Raw genomic sequence first — 18,940 nt, forward strand, 5'->3', positions numbered from 1 at the left:
ACGAGACTTCCTAGTACACAGTGAGGTTAAGTTTTCCATTTCGCCTCTTTGGTCGCGGATTGTAAAATAGGAATATGTAGAAGAGTTTTAATTTAACTACACATCTTTCTATACTGTACATATCCTGACAACAAACCATCATGTTTGGGGCAAAACATCCAAAGTACAGAATATATCACTACATCGGAAGCGAAATGGTTCTTTTAGCGTCTATAGTCCTCGCCACCCTAAGTTGAGACCGCACGGCGTATATCTAGTGGGGCCTTTGGCTGCCTCAACTTAGGGTGGCGAGGACTATACTGATCTAATTCCATCACAGGGATCAAACAAGACACGTCATTACAAGTTCAAGTTATTTGTCAAAAGTCACCGTCCGAGGTTCTAAATTCTTTGGATGTAAACAGTGACATACAATAACAAAATAACGAGCTTCAGCAACTTATCATATCATTAAAACAATCGACTTTTAAGTAATCACAGGCGGCAGATCTTTATCGATCGTTCATCGTGTTTAAGAACGTTTAAAATCTCATCGCTTTCGTTATCAGCCAGCCTCCGGACCTAATGGTCCATGAGATAGTCAGCCACGCGCCACTCTGGGAGCCGTGGCGCCTCTGGTGGAGGACGGCTCAACTAAAGTGCTATAAGCTAAATATATACACTTGCAGTTGATCCACTTGTGTCATCCATTGAAAATATGAAGATAAAAAGCTGCTTTAAAGCGTCATCGGCATCTTTGCATACATGTGTGAAGAAGGGGGCGATGGCGAGTTTTTCGATGGTGAGGAAAAAGGATTTCAATTGGCAACGGGATGATTGTCGAAAGAAATATCGGAGTATCCGGTATCACGTTTGTTGCTAAATATCATCAATGCAGTCCCTATGCTAATTTGGTCATTTTCGTATTAGTGCACATCAATTCTGTCGAAAGTGTGGAAACTATTCTCTTGGTAATCAGAAACGTAGTTGGTAAATTTTGTTTATGTCAAGCATTATGAGATATGAACGCAGCTACTGTTATTTTTATGTAAATTGATGGAGTATGAGTTGAATGCGTTGTGCAGCGTTGGTACAAACTATTTTTTAGTAGTACAAAATAGTATTAACTATTTTTTAACTACGACTATTTAGCCCAATGATCAAAGGAAACTATACTGACTATTCACCAGATCGAAACGGTGACCCTCAGAATGTTGGGCGATTACTGTCTTGCGACAGTGGGACAAAGAATTAAACATTTGTAATGATTTCCACTACAAGCATTACCTGGCGGGTCAGCTCTGCTTCGGAGCACAGATCGAATAGCACTGACTTGTGCAAAGGAGCTGAGGGATGGATTGTCAACAGAACGAGAGATCGCTGTATTATTGGCTAATAACAGCTGGGTTTTAGTCAGGATTATTCTAGGAAAGCTGAGCCCAGTTTAGAGTCATCAAAAAGCTACTCTTGGTTCAGGATAGCTAAAAAGACTTCCTAGCTACACGGCAATGTTTATCAGGAAAGCATTTGGTAGTTGGTATATTTTGAGAGGTTACTTATATGTGTTACACACACGTATACACGAGGTGGTCTAAATAATGATGACTCTTTAACACAACTGTGACATGCACACTAAAGAGCATGAGCAAATGGAAGTTGCTCAACAGACTAATTTTATTCACGCTATTGATTGCAAACGATTGCAAAACCATTTTGCCAGGATATCTGTGTGGCTGAGCTACAGTGATATGCCGTAGCCGGAAACCAGGGACGAGCCTCATCAATATTGATGTCCGCCGTCAACGCACACAACACATACAAATCAGAACTACTACTGTCTACTGGCCGGCAGAAACTGACAACATGTCAAAATGACAAGCAAAGTCTTCCTGACTTGGCCTGTTTGCGGCATTCAAAAGATGCTTTCAGTGCGGTAGAAAAGATCTGACGGTTTTAAATTCGGTCCACCAGCATGTACCGGTACAGGTGGTAAATCCAGAATCTTTCAATTTTCAATTTTACTCGGGTAATCATACAATGATGAGGGAAAGGTAGAGTTGGAGATGGAGAAAGAGACAGAGGTAAAGTGAGATGTAGAGGTTGATGTCGATGTAAATGTAGAGGTATAAAAAATAGATTACGTCCTTTAGATGTGTAAAATGTAATGTGATACTGCATCGCGCTTTTAAATAGAGGTTTAGTGCAAGACCTCTTGGATACAATCTAGTTTTAGTGCGTCGTCCAAATAGAGGTTTCTTGATTCGTCCGTCTAATTCAACACCACTCCACTATGTCGTCCTCCATTTGTCTAAAGCAGTCTTGAAATAACTATATCAGTGTAATCATAGAGCTGAAAAATATGGCATTTTTGCACACATATGTCATGTTTTCGTGTTGTGTGGTCCACCTTTTACACGTTGACAGCTACTGTCACTTCCATGTCAACATCAGTACATAGATCAACATAGGTATTTGCAAGACAGTGGAAACTGACTTCACTATACACTACCGACATGTTTTTGTCCATTTTTGTCCATGTTCACCAAAGCTCTACCTTTCTACCCTGCGAATACACAAGTCTTGTTCATCACATTGGATAATCCGTTTCGTAGATCCCAAAAAAGGAAGACGCTTTCCAATAAGCCATCCGGCCTTTTACGGCTTGTGAGATCCCAGTTGTTGTTTGGTGGCCGAAACTACTTAACGATCTCACGGACGATGTCGCCGCGATTAGAACTGTTAGAACAAGCGGTCACACTGCGTATAAGGAGAAAAATCCACCTTTGCAACACGAAGCAGGACGACCGGAATGCCAGAAATCTGTCGAACTTGTCAGCGTTTGCATGTCTTCCTAATGACCGACCGATCGGAGAGAGCGGCTTTACTGTTAGGCCTACTTAGCATATTGGGAGTCTCCAAGACCACACGGAACATCTGGTGTAAATGTACAGGAAAGCCTAACAGGCTGTCGTAAAATCTTGGTTGTTTTCGTTTCGGCCGATGGATAGTATGTTGACAGCGCTCTCTCAGCCACGTGCTTATTGGATGATACAAATCAATTTGGAAAGTCAATACTTGGTTCTGAAAATTAAAAAATGTTAGAACTGTAGGTAAGTCAAAGACCTCTGAGTGCTTTTGACTTTGAATTACATAGTTATATTATGTCACCTTGATTTTACTGCTAATTTCTAACACAGATTATCCCCTAAGAGAAGAGATGTTAAAGATGTAGAGCAAAAGGAAGACATTTCAGAACTTCAATACAAAATTGATTGGTGGTTATTCAATTTGCAATCAATTTATTTTTATTTATTTATTTTAATTTATTTTTTTTTATTCAATTTGTAAATAGAAGTAGATATTCCATACCCTTATCAAAAATATAAGAAAATAAATACAGTTAAATTGAGACTCCGAAAGAAAACTTTAATTCTGGCTTCTGAATGAAATGAAATGAAATGAATGAAATGAAAAAGTGCTTTATTAACAAAAAAATAAACTGCATAAATACATATGAACTTATAACTAAACATAATCTTCTGCATAACAACAACAAAATTACTAAAAACAGCACATTACAGCAATGGTCATAAGACCGTCTGCCGGGTTGACAACATTTTATTTTATACAACTAAAAATGTGAACTATTTTTAATAAGCTATAATATTTATATTGTTTTGCTGCTAGACATTGAATTCTAAAACCAAATCCCACCTATACTTCCAAGCCTCTTTAAGAAAATTTGCCAGCGAACGCCAATCCTTACCATTAAGAAAATTTATAAACTCTGAGCGAGTTAAAACAGGTTTCAATAGCCATTTATTTCTAATTTGTGTTAAATTTGGACAACGAGCAACAAAATGATAAGTGTCCTCATTCTCATTTAGATTACACAAAGAACATATAAAATTAGCGTCTGTCATCCAAGGTTTAAAATTTAAGGAAATAGTCTCTGTCCTTACTTTGAATACCCATCGTCTAACAATATCAGGAACGTTATGTCACCTTGATTTTACTGCTAATTTCTAACACAGATTAACCCCTAAGAGAAGAGATGTCAAAGATGTAGAGCAAAAGGAAGACATTTCAGAACTTCAATACAAAATTGATTGGTGGTTATTCAATTTGCAATCGTAAATAGAAGTAGATATTCCATACTCTTATCAAAAAAGAAAATAAATACTGTTAAATTGAAACTCCGAAAGAAAATTATAATTCTTGCTACTATCAATAACTAACCGATTTCAATTGTATATTCCTTAGCTTCTTAACCAAGCCCTGCTGTAAGAACAACACACTGAACACTCTAACATCTTATTTGTCAAACAATTATCGAAGTATCGAAAAATAATTGAAGTAATAGAATCGACTTGCAGCACACTCTGCAACTACTGTATGTTGTTTTATGTTTTCAAAGTATCACATCTGGTTCGCTTGGATGAGATGTCCACCCAAGTAGTCAAACCCCCAGATTCAACGTACTCCAGTGGCTGGCATATGTGTCCAATAAAACATCCTTTAAACACACCCAATTCCACGTAATTCCCAAAACACACAAGGAAGAGTGTGGAGGCGGGGCAGCAAGCAGCAAGCAGCACAATTAGCGAGACATGCTGGTGATAGTCGGAGCCATGGGAGCCGCAGTGATCTGTGATGTGGGCCAAGGTTGGACTCGTGCTACTGTGATCAGCCAACAGAACAACGACCTGCAGCAGCTGTTGTGAACAAGACCACTCCATTGAGCATTTGTTAACTCACTCTAAAACTAAAGCGTGATACGCCTTCCCTTTCCTCTGATAAACCATTGCCAGAACTTGGAAACATTGAACGATATAGTTATGCAATCGATTACAACGATTGAACGAGAACAATGGATCAATCCCTCCATTAAGCATAAGCCCATCGTAAAGCCAAACATGACACATTTTTGATGAACTATTGTCTGAACTTAAAACATTGAAATATATTCGATCGATTACATCTTGAACAAGACCAATGGATCAACCATTTGGATTTGTTCCACGGAATCTTACTTCAATCTACACTCGTCTTTCACCCATATGGAGGTTAAGTATGCAGTATTGTGTCCCTGTGAAATTACAAATGCCAACAATTAAACAATACTGGTAAATTCTTTAGTGCATTTATATGTATACCCCGAGAAAACTATCTTGGCACAGCCGATTTTCCATCACGCAATTGTTGAAGGAGGGAATTAAAACGAATAAAAGTCATCACGAGTTCTATGGCAAACTAACTTTTTGAAGAATTTTCTAGGAATTAGAAAAAAGGAAATTAGCCAAGACATGTCGAGAATCTGTGTTTGCCATGGCACACTGCCGAGAGGCGACCGTTTGAAGTAACGCAAACAGTAGAGAACTACAGTACCGGAACAGGTGAGTGGATATGACATTACATCCGGTAACCCTTCGCCTCCTCGAACCCAAAACATCAAAGAGCCGAGGACTGTTGACAAGAGCTTGGGAGACGGGCGGAATTAGACCATCACCATTAAAACAAAGAGGCTATAAAAAGAGGAAGAAATAACAGAGAGGTCTGGAGCGCACGTGAGCCGATGGGGAGGCGGCTTTAAATAGTCTGGAGTATCGGAATAGAGAGATTGTGTTGCAGACGTGATTAGGAACAGGAAACGTAAGGGTTGGAGAGGGACCAAGGAGTTTTAAGCTTACAGGAGGTAAGGACTAAAGGGCAAACATAGGGAGAGTGTAAAACTTACGAAATGTAAGAGTTGGACAGGGAACTATTGGAGGAGTATCAAACTTACTGGACTAGGGAAGGGGCCGAGAAGAAGTTTTGAACTTACAAGACGTTTGTGTTGTAGATGGATATACAAGTTCCAAATCTCCAAAGAAGAAAGAATCTTAAACTACGATAGCTTAGAGAGAGAATAAGATGGAAAATGTTAACCAGCTTGAACCTTTAAATATCAACGATGGAATTAAGTTTTCAACTCATCAACTTATTATGTTCATCACCGATTTAATCTATGCGTGAGTTCAGCTACGGTGTAACAATTAAGCATTCAAAATATCCCAGGCGTTCCAAGTGTGTACGTATATCAAATTGTGTACAAAAATCAAAGTCCTAGTTCTAAACATACAAACGTAACTTTACAATTTTAAGACCAGTGAAATGTGGCCAGCTGAAGGTACTGACGTACTTCTCCAAGCAAGACTAATGTAGCAAGACACTTCATCGGTCCCAGTGCGCGACCTAGACTCGGTTGGCAACGGCGCGACGTTGTCAACTAACCCGACTATTTTGAAAACATGCGACAAATGACTGTTTGGAGCAGCAAGCCACGACCACGGATCGGTTTCCAACAGCTTGATGACTCGGGAAGGTTTGCCAGTTTCTGGATTAGTTGGCGTGACTAAAATTGCTAAATATTGTTAGAAGTTTTGGACCTTCCTTCGGAGACGTCGACGAAGAGCAAATCAGATCGTGGTTCCAATGCGTAAGGAATCACCAGAAACAGCACACATAAATTGTACTACAGGTTTTTTTAATATTAATGAGCTTTCAAGCACACAAATTTTCAAAATGTAGTTCAATAAGTAAAACACTATATACAAATCAATTTTGCTGTAAAAAAAACACAAGAAAACCATCGAGCATTTGCTTACAACATGGTAGTAAAAACCATAAATTATTTACAATATGACAATTTTCTACAATTTCATCACACTTGCAAACTTCCAAACGATTTCACCAAACAAGCACGTGTAAAGAAGCGAAAGTGTGAAAAGTAAAACAATAAAACCGAAGGAGTGTGGGCCCTTGGCGGTTACATTTGCATGATTGACAGAATGTTCTGAGATAATGTCAGTCTGAGAGCTCGACGGTGACATTAGATGGTCCATTATCTGTCATCATCATCTTCGATTGGACTCAGACACCTACACAGGCCCGAGGCGTCTGGAGAATCGTGCTAGGTCGAGCGTCTACTGTGCAAGTCAATCGCAGATTCCACAGCGCTCCTTCTAGAGGAGTATGGGAATGGGTCGACTGAAGGAGATAAGTCTCCTGAATATATACGAGATTTTCTGGATTCTAACTGCGATATGGTGTACAAAAAATATGCTGCATCACTAGGACCTAAAGTGATTTTTTTATCAACACGAGATAAAATGAAAATGAGCAATTATTGTAAAGACTCGTGCTATGAACTATATTTTTTGTCATACTGCACTATACAACGCACCAATTCACAAAAAAAGCTTACACATTTTATCATCTGATTTAGCAGTCAGTACTCCCAAATGAATTCTATCAACTTTTGAAGAAATTAAAACGACGTTTAACTACTGACTTGTTTATGTACTTTTTAGTGGTCAGATAGGTAAACTAATTGCAATCCAGCTAAAAACAATGCAATAAACTACAGAAGATTGAGATACCATCGATCCATTTGACTATTTTAAAAGGTTTGGAAGTGAAAAAATTTAGGGATCTTCGACGCTGATTTTGCACTATGGATGAAAGGAACTGCTTTCCGAACGCAGGTGTTGAAAATTCCTATGTCTGCTGCAGTATGAAGGAAAATAGTTAAAGTAGATATACGATTACATCAGCTAAAATACTTGTTAATGTGATATTTATTTTGAATGGAAAATAAATGTTCTTAAATCATCCAACTACAAACTACAATGTTTGTAATGGTACCAGATACAATTTCGTCTTCCAAATAACATTTTAGAGGAGTTACGTTACGGCAAGACTAGAATAGACTATCCTTCGCTTATTAAAAGTGCCCGAGGACAGAATATTAAAAACTCTAAGATAAACACGCACAGGGTCGGCCAACATTGCCTAACTCATTACAATATTTTCGCAAGAGCAATAAAAGAAGCACGCGAACAATGACTGAACAGTTCGGTTTGGACAGATATATGGGTGAATATCAGATGAGAGCCGTGACCCGTGCCACTCCTTGGCGTACTTCAGACCAACTCATGGGAACTCAATGTTCAGCTTTGTGGGGAGCGAGTTGGTCTAGTGGTTAGAGCGCGGGACTCCGGTCCCTGGGGTCTCAGGTTCAAATCCCACCAAATCACCAATGGATTTTAACTAAGTGAGAATGCCGTAACCCCTAGGTCTAGGCTGAAGTAATGTGAAAAACAATTTCGGGATCGAGCGTCCTATGACACTCAATGTTCAGCTTTGTAAATAAAATACATGACGTGATTCTGAGAGTGACGAATCGTCCAGGTTTGAAAGGTGAAAACAAGAATTCACGAGCTTGTGAAGAATTACCGATAAGAAAATGTAAAGTGTCAATCTGTCAATCAATTGCAAACTTGTGTAATTACCTTAAAAAAGGTTCTTTACAGCAAACATTGGGACGGATTTTGCACAAAAATATAAGACTTCACATTATTATGCAAAATAAATTAAACTATTTCTGAAATATAGTCATGGTGAAAACCAATCCCTTTTTACGAATGACCCCAAAGTTTAAACTCAAAGTGATCCTAAGTATGATCTTTTTAGTGAATTACAACACGAGCAGCAAGAGTTTCCCAACTTCTTAGAGTCATCTGTCTCTATTTCTAAGAGTCATCGACTCAGCCTCCCTCGGGTCCCGACGTCACCCAAGATGGCTTTTAAACCGAATCAATTGGTGCCAATAAAAGTCCACCGATGTTATTGCTTAATTGTTGACGGATTGGTTAATTGGTCTATGGAGCTGTAAAACCACCCTAAACTGTTTCACTACGTAGTTAGCTTTGATGATATAATCACCTTTCTTTTGTGTCACGACCACACGCATGATAGCTTCAGATAACTTGAATCCACAGTTTGGAAGCAAGAAGTACGAAATCCAAGATCTAACATAGAGGTGATCTAAATGTATTTCCTCTGAGAGTGATTTATATCGTTGATTTTCCAAACTTTACGGTCAAACATGTGTTTATTTAAACGTTTATTGGCTCTTGATACTGAAGAGGATGTTAGATGGTGTGAATCAAAATTCCATCATTTGGTTTGTCATAGAAAGCTAGTCGGGGAATTAAAAATGTTCTAATTTACAATCAGTTTCCACTTTAACTAAACGACAAAAAGGTAGCTAACAAGAAATGAAAACGTAGTTTACAGTGACAGTCTCAGTGGCTTATTTGAATGGAACTTTTTCAGAGGCTGGATAACTAGAAATGAAGTGTCTACTTATCGGTGATCAAATTAATATCTTTGATCAAATTCTGTACCTTGTAACGTTCTCTGGTATGTTCTTGGGTCAACGAGAATATTCCTCTGTATGAGAGGTTAGCATTAGAAGATGCTATTGCTGAAGATTAGTTCCAGTGGTACACCACAAACCACAAACCAACCTATAGCATCTGTGTTGCATTCGTTGCCTAGGACCAGACCATAGCTGATGAAACAGCCTATCTACTTGCAATTCACTAACAATCCTTTTACTTAGACAGAGCTGAAATAAGATTATTGTCCATCAATTATATGGGAACAGAGTATACGAAGTTTGGATCATCTTCAAATTTAAATTTAAAATATGATTAAGGTAGGTAGAACCATTCTTTAGCGTTCACAACAATGAGATAAGAATTCACTTGCAACAATGTGGTGTTCTTGGAATGAGATCAGAAATAGAAGAGAAAAACCATCCATCTGTGCCAAACGAACTTGCGAAGTGCAGTTTAAACTATTGGAAATTGGCCAGATTAAATATTTTCACCAAGAACTTATCTTTAATTAAGTTAATGTATCTTTCTATTATATATATAATAGAAAAAATGTAACTATACTACTAAGCACACAGCGATATCTTCATTTTATTTGTCTCCTACTTTTACTTCCCAAAATGGAATGTTTGCCCGAGCGACAAATTGCGTAGCATATTCAACAATTTATATTGAAACGTTCATAAATTGTATCAAGGGCGATCCTGAAGGAAACAAACTCATATATTTTCTAACAAACCTTCAAACGAAAAACTGTCAAAAATGAAGGACCAAGGACACAAAGGATCAGTGGCAAGAGTTAGGGCTCGGCCCGCCACGCCTTCAGGAAACGAGCAATTTACTACTTCTTTTGTTTCGCCTTCTTCGGTCCCAAAACTTTCTTTCACTTGGGTTCACTTCATTGAACAGCCAAGACAACTTTTCACAATACCGTGGGTAAACAATCGGGTCAAGGAAACGTGATGATTCAACGTCCTCGAGCACGTGTGTCTTTGATAAAAACAACGGGAGGTAAAATTTGATTAGGGTAAAAATAATTAATAATAAATCCAATCGATATAATATGTGTATTTGTGTTTAGTTTGTTCATGATTTTTGTCCCATTCTTCAACAATGGGGTGTGAAGTAATCAAAATCTAAGAAATTCATGGCGACTCTTAACTTTGAATTGCCGTCCACATGGTTTCCTAAATCCTGTGTGGAAAATATCAAGCAAAGTACAACTGTACCGATGTGTGTTTAGTATTGACAAGGACATGATCTCAAGACATCACTCCCTTGGCTTTACAGACCAAATCACCAACTTCCCAATTTTGATAACGAAACATTATAATCTTCCAGTTTTTGCAAAATCAACTAATTCTTTTATGAAATCTGTAATATTCTCTGCCTGTGCTTTCTTCAGTTTGTTCTATTGCAATCTCATGTTTGAGCGAGCCACAAGACAAGCTAGTCTCGAAGTTCCTAAACGTTTAGGGCCGGCGCGCACTATCCCGACCACGACCACGACTCCGACTGGTCGGATACGACCAGTTTTATAATAGGAATAAATGGAACAGCGCGCACTGGTCGGCTGGTCGGACCCTGGTCGGGCCCTGGTCGCACGACCAAAATTTTCCAGTTTGGTCGGGCCCGACCCGCTGGTCGTTGCAGCCAAAAATAGCACACAATGTAATGGGACGACGCGCACTACCCCCGACTTGCCTCCGACCCGACCAGTACACCACTCAACCCCGAGTATTCCTAGACTAATCAAAAGGTGAGCACTAGTTTTTTGCACCGGTCTGTGAAGTGACTCATTTGGTAAAATGTCGCAGGATTTTGACACTTTTGAAACCTGTCTTCATATTGACGTAGCTCTTCATAAAATGTTGCAAAATGCCCTTTCAGACCTAACAGTTAAAAAACCACAGTTGGGATATACCCAGTATAGTGTCTTCTTCCGCTTAACGTACTTACAATACAAATGCACCATAACAACTACTTCTTCAACAATCATCTTGACACTGAAGTTTGTAAAACATTCGTTGCCTTGGTCGGGTCGTGGTCGGGTCGTGCTCTGGTCGCATGGTGAATGACAACCACCGGTCGGGCGTTTGGTCGTGGTCGTGGTCGTGGTCGGGATAGTGCGCGCCCGGCCTAGACTCGCAGGTCTAAACTGTAGATGTAGATTGTACCACTGGAGAAGATACAGTGGCAGTGGTGGGCGGAAGCTATTCCTGGGCCTCCCCGAATAGATCCCACTCATCATGCTTTTATCACCACACACACTTACTCCACACAATTTATGTTTTTGTTTTCACAGTTCGCTGAACCCCCACCATCCCCCCCTCATATAGGAGGACACGTGACTTTGGCCCTGTTAAATTAACGTCTTCCTCAGAGATCATAGAGCTTTTCAGTTGTAACTAAAATTAATAAAAATGTAAACTATCTTCAATCATTGGTTGCTGGACAATTCATAAACCACAACGCTCGAGTATGAACGATTCTATGATAATTTATTTCTCTACCTTTACTTTAAATTTACTTGGAAAGGGGTGTGACTTTAAATATTCGTACGTTGTCCGTACCCACTACCTTGGTCTCGTCATCATTGTTCAGTTAAAGAGTTTGACAGAATCCGATGGTTACTCGATTCCAAGTGAATAGATTCTCGACCCAGATGCCTTTTGTTATTGGCTATCAAATAAAGATCCTGCTTGACCAAAAGGTCGGTTCTAGTTGGAATACTCGAACTTCCAACGGCGTTAAACACAAAGAAACTGTAGAATGATATTTACATTTTCTTCAGTGATCGTCTGACTCATCTAGAAGTTGACTTTGCACTTATCATTTGACAATTAAAGTAAATGCACGATTTATGGTCTATATAAAGTCTTCATTTGTTAATTATGACCATTTAAGCATTAGTTTTGATCAAAAGACGGAATTAGCTAACTTTCCATCCCCGTTACCTTGCCCATTATAGACTGCGGGAATGCCTCTATAGCCTCTAGCAGGGTGAACGCCCGACCCTGAGATAACATCGCGGCTGGTTTGAGGCTACCTTCAGATTTACTACGCAAGTCATAGAAAAAATAGGTATAGTCTTCGTGGGGAACCGTATTGGATGAAAAAATGTAAAATATTCATCGGGTGGACCTAATCCTAATTTTCCAAATTTTCGAAAGTTGAAAGCTATGGTCAGGGGGCTGTTAATATACACAAACAATTTATTTTCCTTTTGCTTTTTCATCAATTCTGTGGTCTCTTACAATTTGATAATGTTCCTTAAAATCTCACAGTTAACTCATGCAATAGAAAAAGCGTTACCTAATTTCTGGGGGGAAAAAGAAAAACAACGAACAAGATGGAATACTGAAAATCAAAAAGCTTAAATTGGAAGCTTATTAGAGAATATAAGGGGTGGTAGTCTTACACCCTAATATTTACACATCATAATTTAATCAAACACAATGGAAAGGATGAACATACGGTACCTAATTTAGTAAAACTTGTTAGGATTATTTAACTCAAACAGTTTGCATTTGAAGGAGGTCATGGACCGCTGTATCAAGCAGAACTTTATGAATACCCATACATTCCTTTAGATTTTTTAAGATCAAAGATGCTTCTCGATCGTTTTTCAATGAACAACCAACAAGTTCAATGTTGAATATGAATTGTATTCCGAGTTGTTAGGTCATTTAGTAGTTGTTAGGACATTAGTGCAAAACACAGCGATAAAAGGAAAATATGAATTTATTATTTTTATCATTATTCCATACTAATTTTTTTTATGACTATCACCGAATAGTTTGAAGAAGATGAGGTAAGTTTAACAAAATATTACAGTTAAAAGTTAGTGATTAATTATTTTAAAATTATATTACAAAACACAAAAGACGAAGGCCTTTCTCAAGGGAAATAAATTGTTACTAATATAAACCACCACACTCCAAATAAATATGTTAATTGCTCGTTGATATTTTACTCTAACATTATCTACTCATTGCAAGTACTATCATGCTACCATCATTGTAACTGGCAACAGGCACAGAATCGCGACACATAGTTGTATAATTAAACAGATGTTGGTTTAGCTGGTAAAGATAACATGTGTTTAGAGATTCCTCCACAAACTCTGACATACAAAGTTCTAGATACATTTGCGGCGTTAACAATTATAATTTGCATATATTGAATGTTCTGTATGATTTAGGTGTTTAAATTAGGTTACACTACTGCGGTGTCTTTGTTTACTTTGTTTATATAATGAAAGAGCACTAGAGGACTAGAGGCTGTCACTGATACATTGATACTGTCAAGTTAGTTCATTGACCACCACTCACTACTGTTGTGTCCTTGTTTACTTTGTCAATCCAATGAAAGAGCACAAGCACTAGAGGACTAGAGGCTGTCACTGATACATTGATACTGTCAAGTTAGTTCATTGACCACCACTCACTACTGTTGTGTCCTTGTTTACTTTGTCAATCTAATACGAGATAACACAAGCACTAGAGCAAACTACAGTGGCATCTTTGTTTACTTTTGCAGTCTAACGTACGATAAAAGATAAAACACAATGTGGCTAATTGAAAGGTCACCGTTTCGATCCTGAAAAAGGTCAGCAGCTTTTAGACGGTTCAAAACTGGACCCAGCTGTTCCTTCATGGGGCTAAATAAATGTTCCGTGGTCTTAGTCGGTAACAAAAATACACAAGGCATCACACTCCATTCTACACTCAAATTCGGGTTAAAATACCAAATCTAGGTGGTACCCCCATCTCAAATCATCGATAATGCCAAATGTAAAGTTTGTGAAATTATCATCACATATTGTCACTACTGTAGTGTCTTTGTTTACTTTGCCAATTCAATTAGTGGCAGCACAATCACCAGAGAGTTAGACAACCTTCAGTGGTACAATGTTACTGTCAAGATAGTTCTATGAACTTCAGTTCTTGTTACAGTAAAGTTCTTGTTACTTTGACCACATAATGAGTGACAGCACAAACACTATATAGAGAGTGTGGCCAACTGTCAGTGATTCACTCATATTCACAATTCAGTTCAATGACCATCAGATCTGGTCACTACTGTAGTGTCTTTGTTTACTTTGCCAATCCAAGGAGTATCAGCACAAGTATAAGTTCTCACTGTGGTTTCTGTTTATTTCACCCATCAAAGGAATGATGTCATGAACTTCTGAACAAATCAGCAACTAATGTTCACTACATCATTAACGATTCAACAATTGTCAAAGCAATTGTTTACGAGTTTCATGACCAATAAACAGCCGTTCCCACTCTCACCTTTACCTTCCTCTGACCTTAGTACGGTCGTATAACAGAGGAAGCCACGCAGTAGAGGACAGAGTCAAGTGAGGAGTGAGGAGTGGCTGTCGGGAAGTGATGTAATGGAAGGCAGATCAGCTGACTATTAGTGTGCTAATAGCTGGCTGTTGTTACAGCTGTGAGTGGTTGCATTAACAACCACACGTCCTGCCAACTTTGCAGAGTTAAAACTCTCAGTGTTTCTTTGTATGTAAGAGTGTGTATGGGGAAAATTGTGCGAGGAGATTCAATTTGCCTACTTGGATTTACATTTCTAAAAGGTCTGAGGCGAAGCGTTGTGTTATTGATGTTTATGTAGAAATCGCATCAAGAAATATATGTGCTAAGAAAAAGCTTTTGCCCGATTTTTATTTAAAGATAATTTCGTTCAATGAGAAACTCACAGCGAGTGCTGCAATAACAATTCTTTCTCTTGTTTCCGTTATAATAGTTTACAACAAAAAGTTCCTTAAGTTTGGCTTAGTTGAAAGTTGAGGTATTGGGCAAAAATCTGACCGCAATCTGTCAGTGGTTTAATCAACTGAGTTTATTTATAGTCCTATTCTAAAACTGCATACAACTTCAAAATGAGAATGTAATGTCTAGTACACCCGTAATAAAATGATAAAAGTAAAAAGCAGTATTATTATACAGTATCAGCATTCTGATTGTATCTTGAGCCAAGAAGCACACTTCAAGACACTACTTATGTTCTTTACATTAACCTGCTCTTTATGTAATCAAAATGTTACAATACAACAAAAACTAAACAAAAAATGAAAAAATGATTTAAAAACTTACATCTGGATGCTCCTTGACAGGTACGAAGACTTTTTCTGTAAGCGTAGTTGCTTGTCCTTGCGCCTCTGGCAGGATTAAGGGCTCCTTCTTTATCCCATTTACTTGAAATAAACTAGACCTAACTTTTGCGATTTCTGAAACAGACAAAAAACACCTATGTTACTAAAATGCAGCTAGTAATATTGCAGGCAACAATGTTAGTTAGATAGAAAGCAAAATAGTAAATTATAATGAAATTATATTTTAGGCGATCAACTAACAATAATCCTAGTACTTTACTCACAAGGTAAACGGGTAAACGCTGCTTGAATAGTAAAGAAACCTACAGCAGTTGGACAAGAATGTCTCGAAAGTAAATTATGGTCCTTCGGGCCGGATCGAGATATTTATCAAAACCTATTACGTTCTACAATACTCCATCCTGGCATTGATTGGACTCGGTTCAAACCTTGGAGTTTTGTAACAATAACAGATATTCCGCAAACATTGGAGTGTTGGAAAGCAGCCAGTATTGTCTGTAGACTACCTGTCGCGGAGACAGAATCTTGCACGGTGGAGAGTATTATCATTGACCACATGGAGTGCGAGTCCCACAGACTATAGCTTTGTCTGTGGTCAACAATTGTTGTGGTCAACTAACATGGGGTCATTGAATGCTGGGGTGTTATTAAGATTTGCTTAGTTCTGATCGTCTTTGATGCTAAGATAGGTAATTATTGGGAGAAGGGGCCCACAGGGGTTACCTTAAGCATTGAATATATAAGCCAGTAGAGGTCCTTACGTACACATACGGTTTTCCCAAAATAAACAAAGTATCTATGAAAGATCCATTCTTAAACGTTGCTTGATGAGATCGTTGAACCAAAAAAGAGTTACGTTTCTAACCTTTCCTGTTAATTCAAATACCAACAGAAAATTACAAATTCTCTCCTAGGAACTAAAGATTCTCTAAATACCAGCTGGGATTGAGAAGTAAGGAATTCCCTACATAATTACCATGGAGCAATGAAGCGGAATTGCTCGCTCCAATCTAATTACACGGCAATTCAGTCGTCTACCTGATCATTTGAAGGATCCCGGTCTTTCATTTATTTTGAATCGCAGTGGGTTTTAATATGACCGATCATTTATCGTTTGTAATGGTTACTTTATCGATAGACACATGCTATAGGTTGAGTGTACTGTAACCCAGACTCACATTAGTTTTGACACAAGCACAATTTTGGTAGAATGTGAACGCTAGGTGAGTGCAGAATGGAGCAAGATTATCTGTGTAGCTTTGTTGTCTAGGATGAACTGCTCCTTTAGCCATGGTCATCTATTGAAAGCCCAAAAATCAAGAACAGCGAAGTTCAAATAATCTCAAAATGCGAGAGACTGATCCCAGGATCGAACCAGTGACCTTCAGGCGAGTGTTAGACCACTCAGCTTCTCAACTACAGGGGAGCGCGGAAGTGGTCCGAAAGTCAGTACAGTACTCCGAAAGGCACTAGTGCAAAAGAAATTACATGGTCAGACACTGCTTCGAATGTCACAAGTCCGAAAGGCACTGGTTCGAAAGTCACAACTCCGAAAGTCACTATTTCGAAACATTTTGTGCATCCAGGCACTGGTCCGAAACAATGTGTGCATCCAGGCACTGCTCCGAAAGTCATAACACCGAATGATGACAGAAAATAATTTTCGAACCAGTGCCTTTCGGAGCACTGCTTTTCGGACCACTGCATGGATCTCCACAGTGTTCGCCTCATTTGATAACTGGTGTTGGTGGCATTTATAGTGTACTGTAGTTGAGATCCAAATGCCACCAAAACCAGTTATCAAATGAGGCGAACACTGTTTGTCTTTGTCGTCCTCACCAGTAAATCTACATACAAAGACCTCAATCCTAAATGCACCCTGCATGCCTTTGTGTCTATTTTGGAATGTACACTCACACGGCGTTCTGCGCTGCTTTGGGACATGACCTCAGCGTGTTCATAAACACGCCTCGCCCTCATGCAGCCAAGTGTGCGCTCCGAGCCTGAGCTTTCCTTTGTGTCAAGTTGGTATTTTTTTCGGTTGTACAAAGAAGTAGACAAAAGTTATTATTTGTAATAATGCCCGTAGACTCCTTTGAGGTTTACGATTAGCAAAAAATGTGCTGTAATAGTTTCTTATATAGGACCTGCACCAGTATCTTCCAAACAGAATTCGGCAGTAACATAGTTCTTTAATTTCAATCGCAGAATATCCAGTACGAATATTTTAATAGAGTCTGAATCCGTTAGCTGCTCCAAATTTAAACCACATAAAAAATAATTATAGAGTACTCCTATAATAGATGTATGCAGTATATTTATATGAAATAACTATCATAATCTAACCTACATAAGAATAATTGCAATTTGGGTCAGGTTAGAATAGGGCCGTGAGTTTCTAGCCTGGCCTGATCCAAAATGACATCAGATTTTTCCAAATTTCGCAGTCAAACGTATTAACATAAACGTAAACATTACGTTCATTGCGAACAGGAAAGTTTCAGTAAAATCGAATATAGATACACCTAACCTTGGAGTACAACAAAGAACACAGTAAATTTAGATCAGAACCAGTTAGCTATTCTCAACTCCTAAATGCATGTTGGGCAAGATTATGTTAGGTTGGCATATTTATATTTAGATTGGGCCGTCGTAAAAAAATTTACATGTCTGATTAAAAATACGATGGTAAAAAAAAGTACCCCGACCTAAGTTGAACCAAAGTTGGAGGATTCTGAGCAATCGTTCTCCTTCCTCTTGATCTCACCTACCACCAAATTTAAAATTCATAATTGATCAGCTGTTTGAACTAACTTCCTGGGCAAAAGGAGACGCTACTGGCAAGGAACGGTTGCAAGTCTGGACCAACTGTGCATAAATTGTCATCTCGAGTGGAGAAGCTAGCAAACATGCAAGAGAAGAGTCATTGTTGTTGACATATGACAGGAGTGGGACGTGCAAACACCAGGCGCTAACCTGAGAACACACAAGACACAGCACATAGCGTACTGTGCTGTCTCGGGTTTTATAAATTTGGAATACTGTGTTTATTCCGTTATAGCCAAATTGTTCAGCTTCCCCCAATTCATTTGGCAAGATTTGTTAGGTAAGATAGAATAGCATGTTCTTCATTTACAGAAATCATGTATTGTATTTCATATCCAAAATGAAACAGTTTGTGGCGATAAGAGCGACGAAGATTGCGGCGCACCTGGAGGGCTCCTGGATGAGCAAAATATAATACCTAGTGGGACCTAGAAGACGAAAAAATTTCATTTTTGATCTGTACGTAAGTTTTGCTGAAGGTTTAGTTTAATACATTGTTAATTTGTCTTGACGAGTTGACGTCACTGGCAATCGAAAAACGTCATACTCATTTCTGTTGTTTTGTTGTTTATGTTGCGTTGAAAACAACACTAATAGAAATTACAAGCTCGCACTTAAATGTTTACTGTAAATAAATATTTAAATTAATACTACTTCTCCCACTCGAGTGCGACAGATGAATTACTCTTTAGATAAGGCACTGAAAGGGATACTACTACAGTAGTAAAAAGGCCGCTGTACTTCCTAAAAGAATTGGAGGATGAGCCCC

The 18,940-nt window shown here is 38.6% G+C and overlaps 1 protein-coding gene across 6 annotated transcripts in view; it reads right to left on the bottom strand.

Annotated features, from left to right (window-relative positions):
• The window catches only part of LOC128990939 (protein held out wings-like), an 84,256-nt gene that overhangs the window by 20,266 nt on the left and 45,050 nt on the right, over positions 1-18,940 (bottom strand). For all 6 annotated transcript variants that reach the window (XM_054413605.1, XM_054413609.1, XM_054413608.1 and 3 more), the window contains exon 2: positions 15,326-15,459. In XM_054413605.1, coding sequence (XP_054269580.1) covers positions 15,326-15,459 — 134 coding nt within the window. The remainder of the gene's footprint in view (positions 1-15,325; positions 15,460-18,940) is intronic.

This window comes from Macrosteles quadrilineatus, unplaced genomic scaffold (genome assembly GCF_028750875.1).
Source record: "Macrosteles quadrilineatus isolate MER2022 unplaced genomic scaffold, UCM_ALF_1.0 Scaffold_3__2_contigs__length_128488019, whole genome shotgun sequence".
NCBI classification, from domain to species: domain Eukaryota; kingdom Metazoa; phylum Arthropoda; class Insecta; order Hemiptera; family Cicadellidae; genus Macrosteles; species Macrosteles quadrilineatus.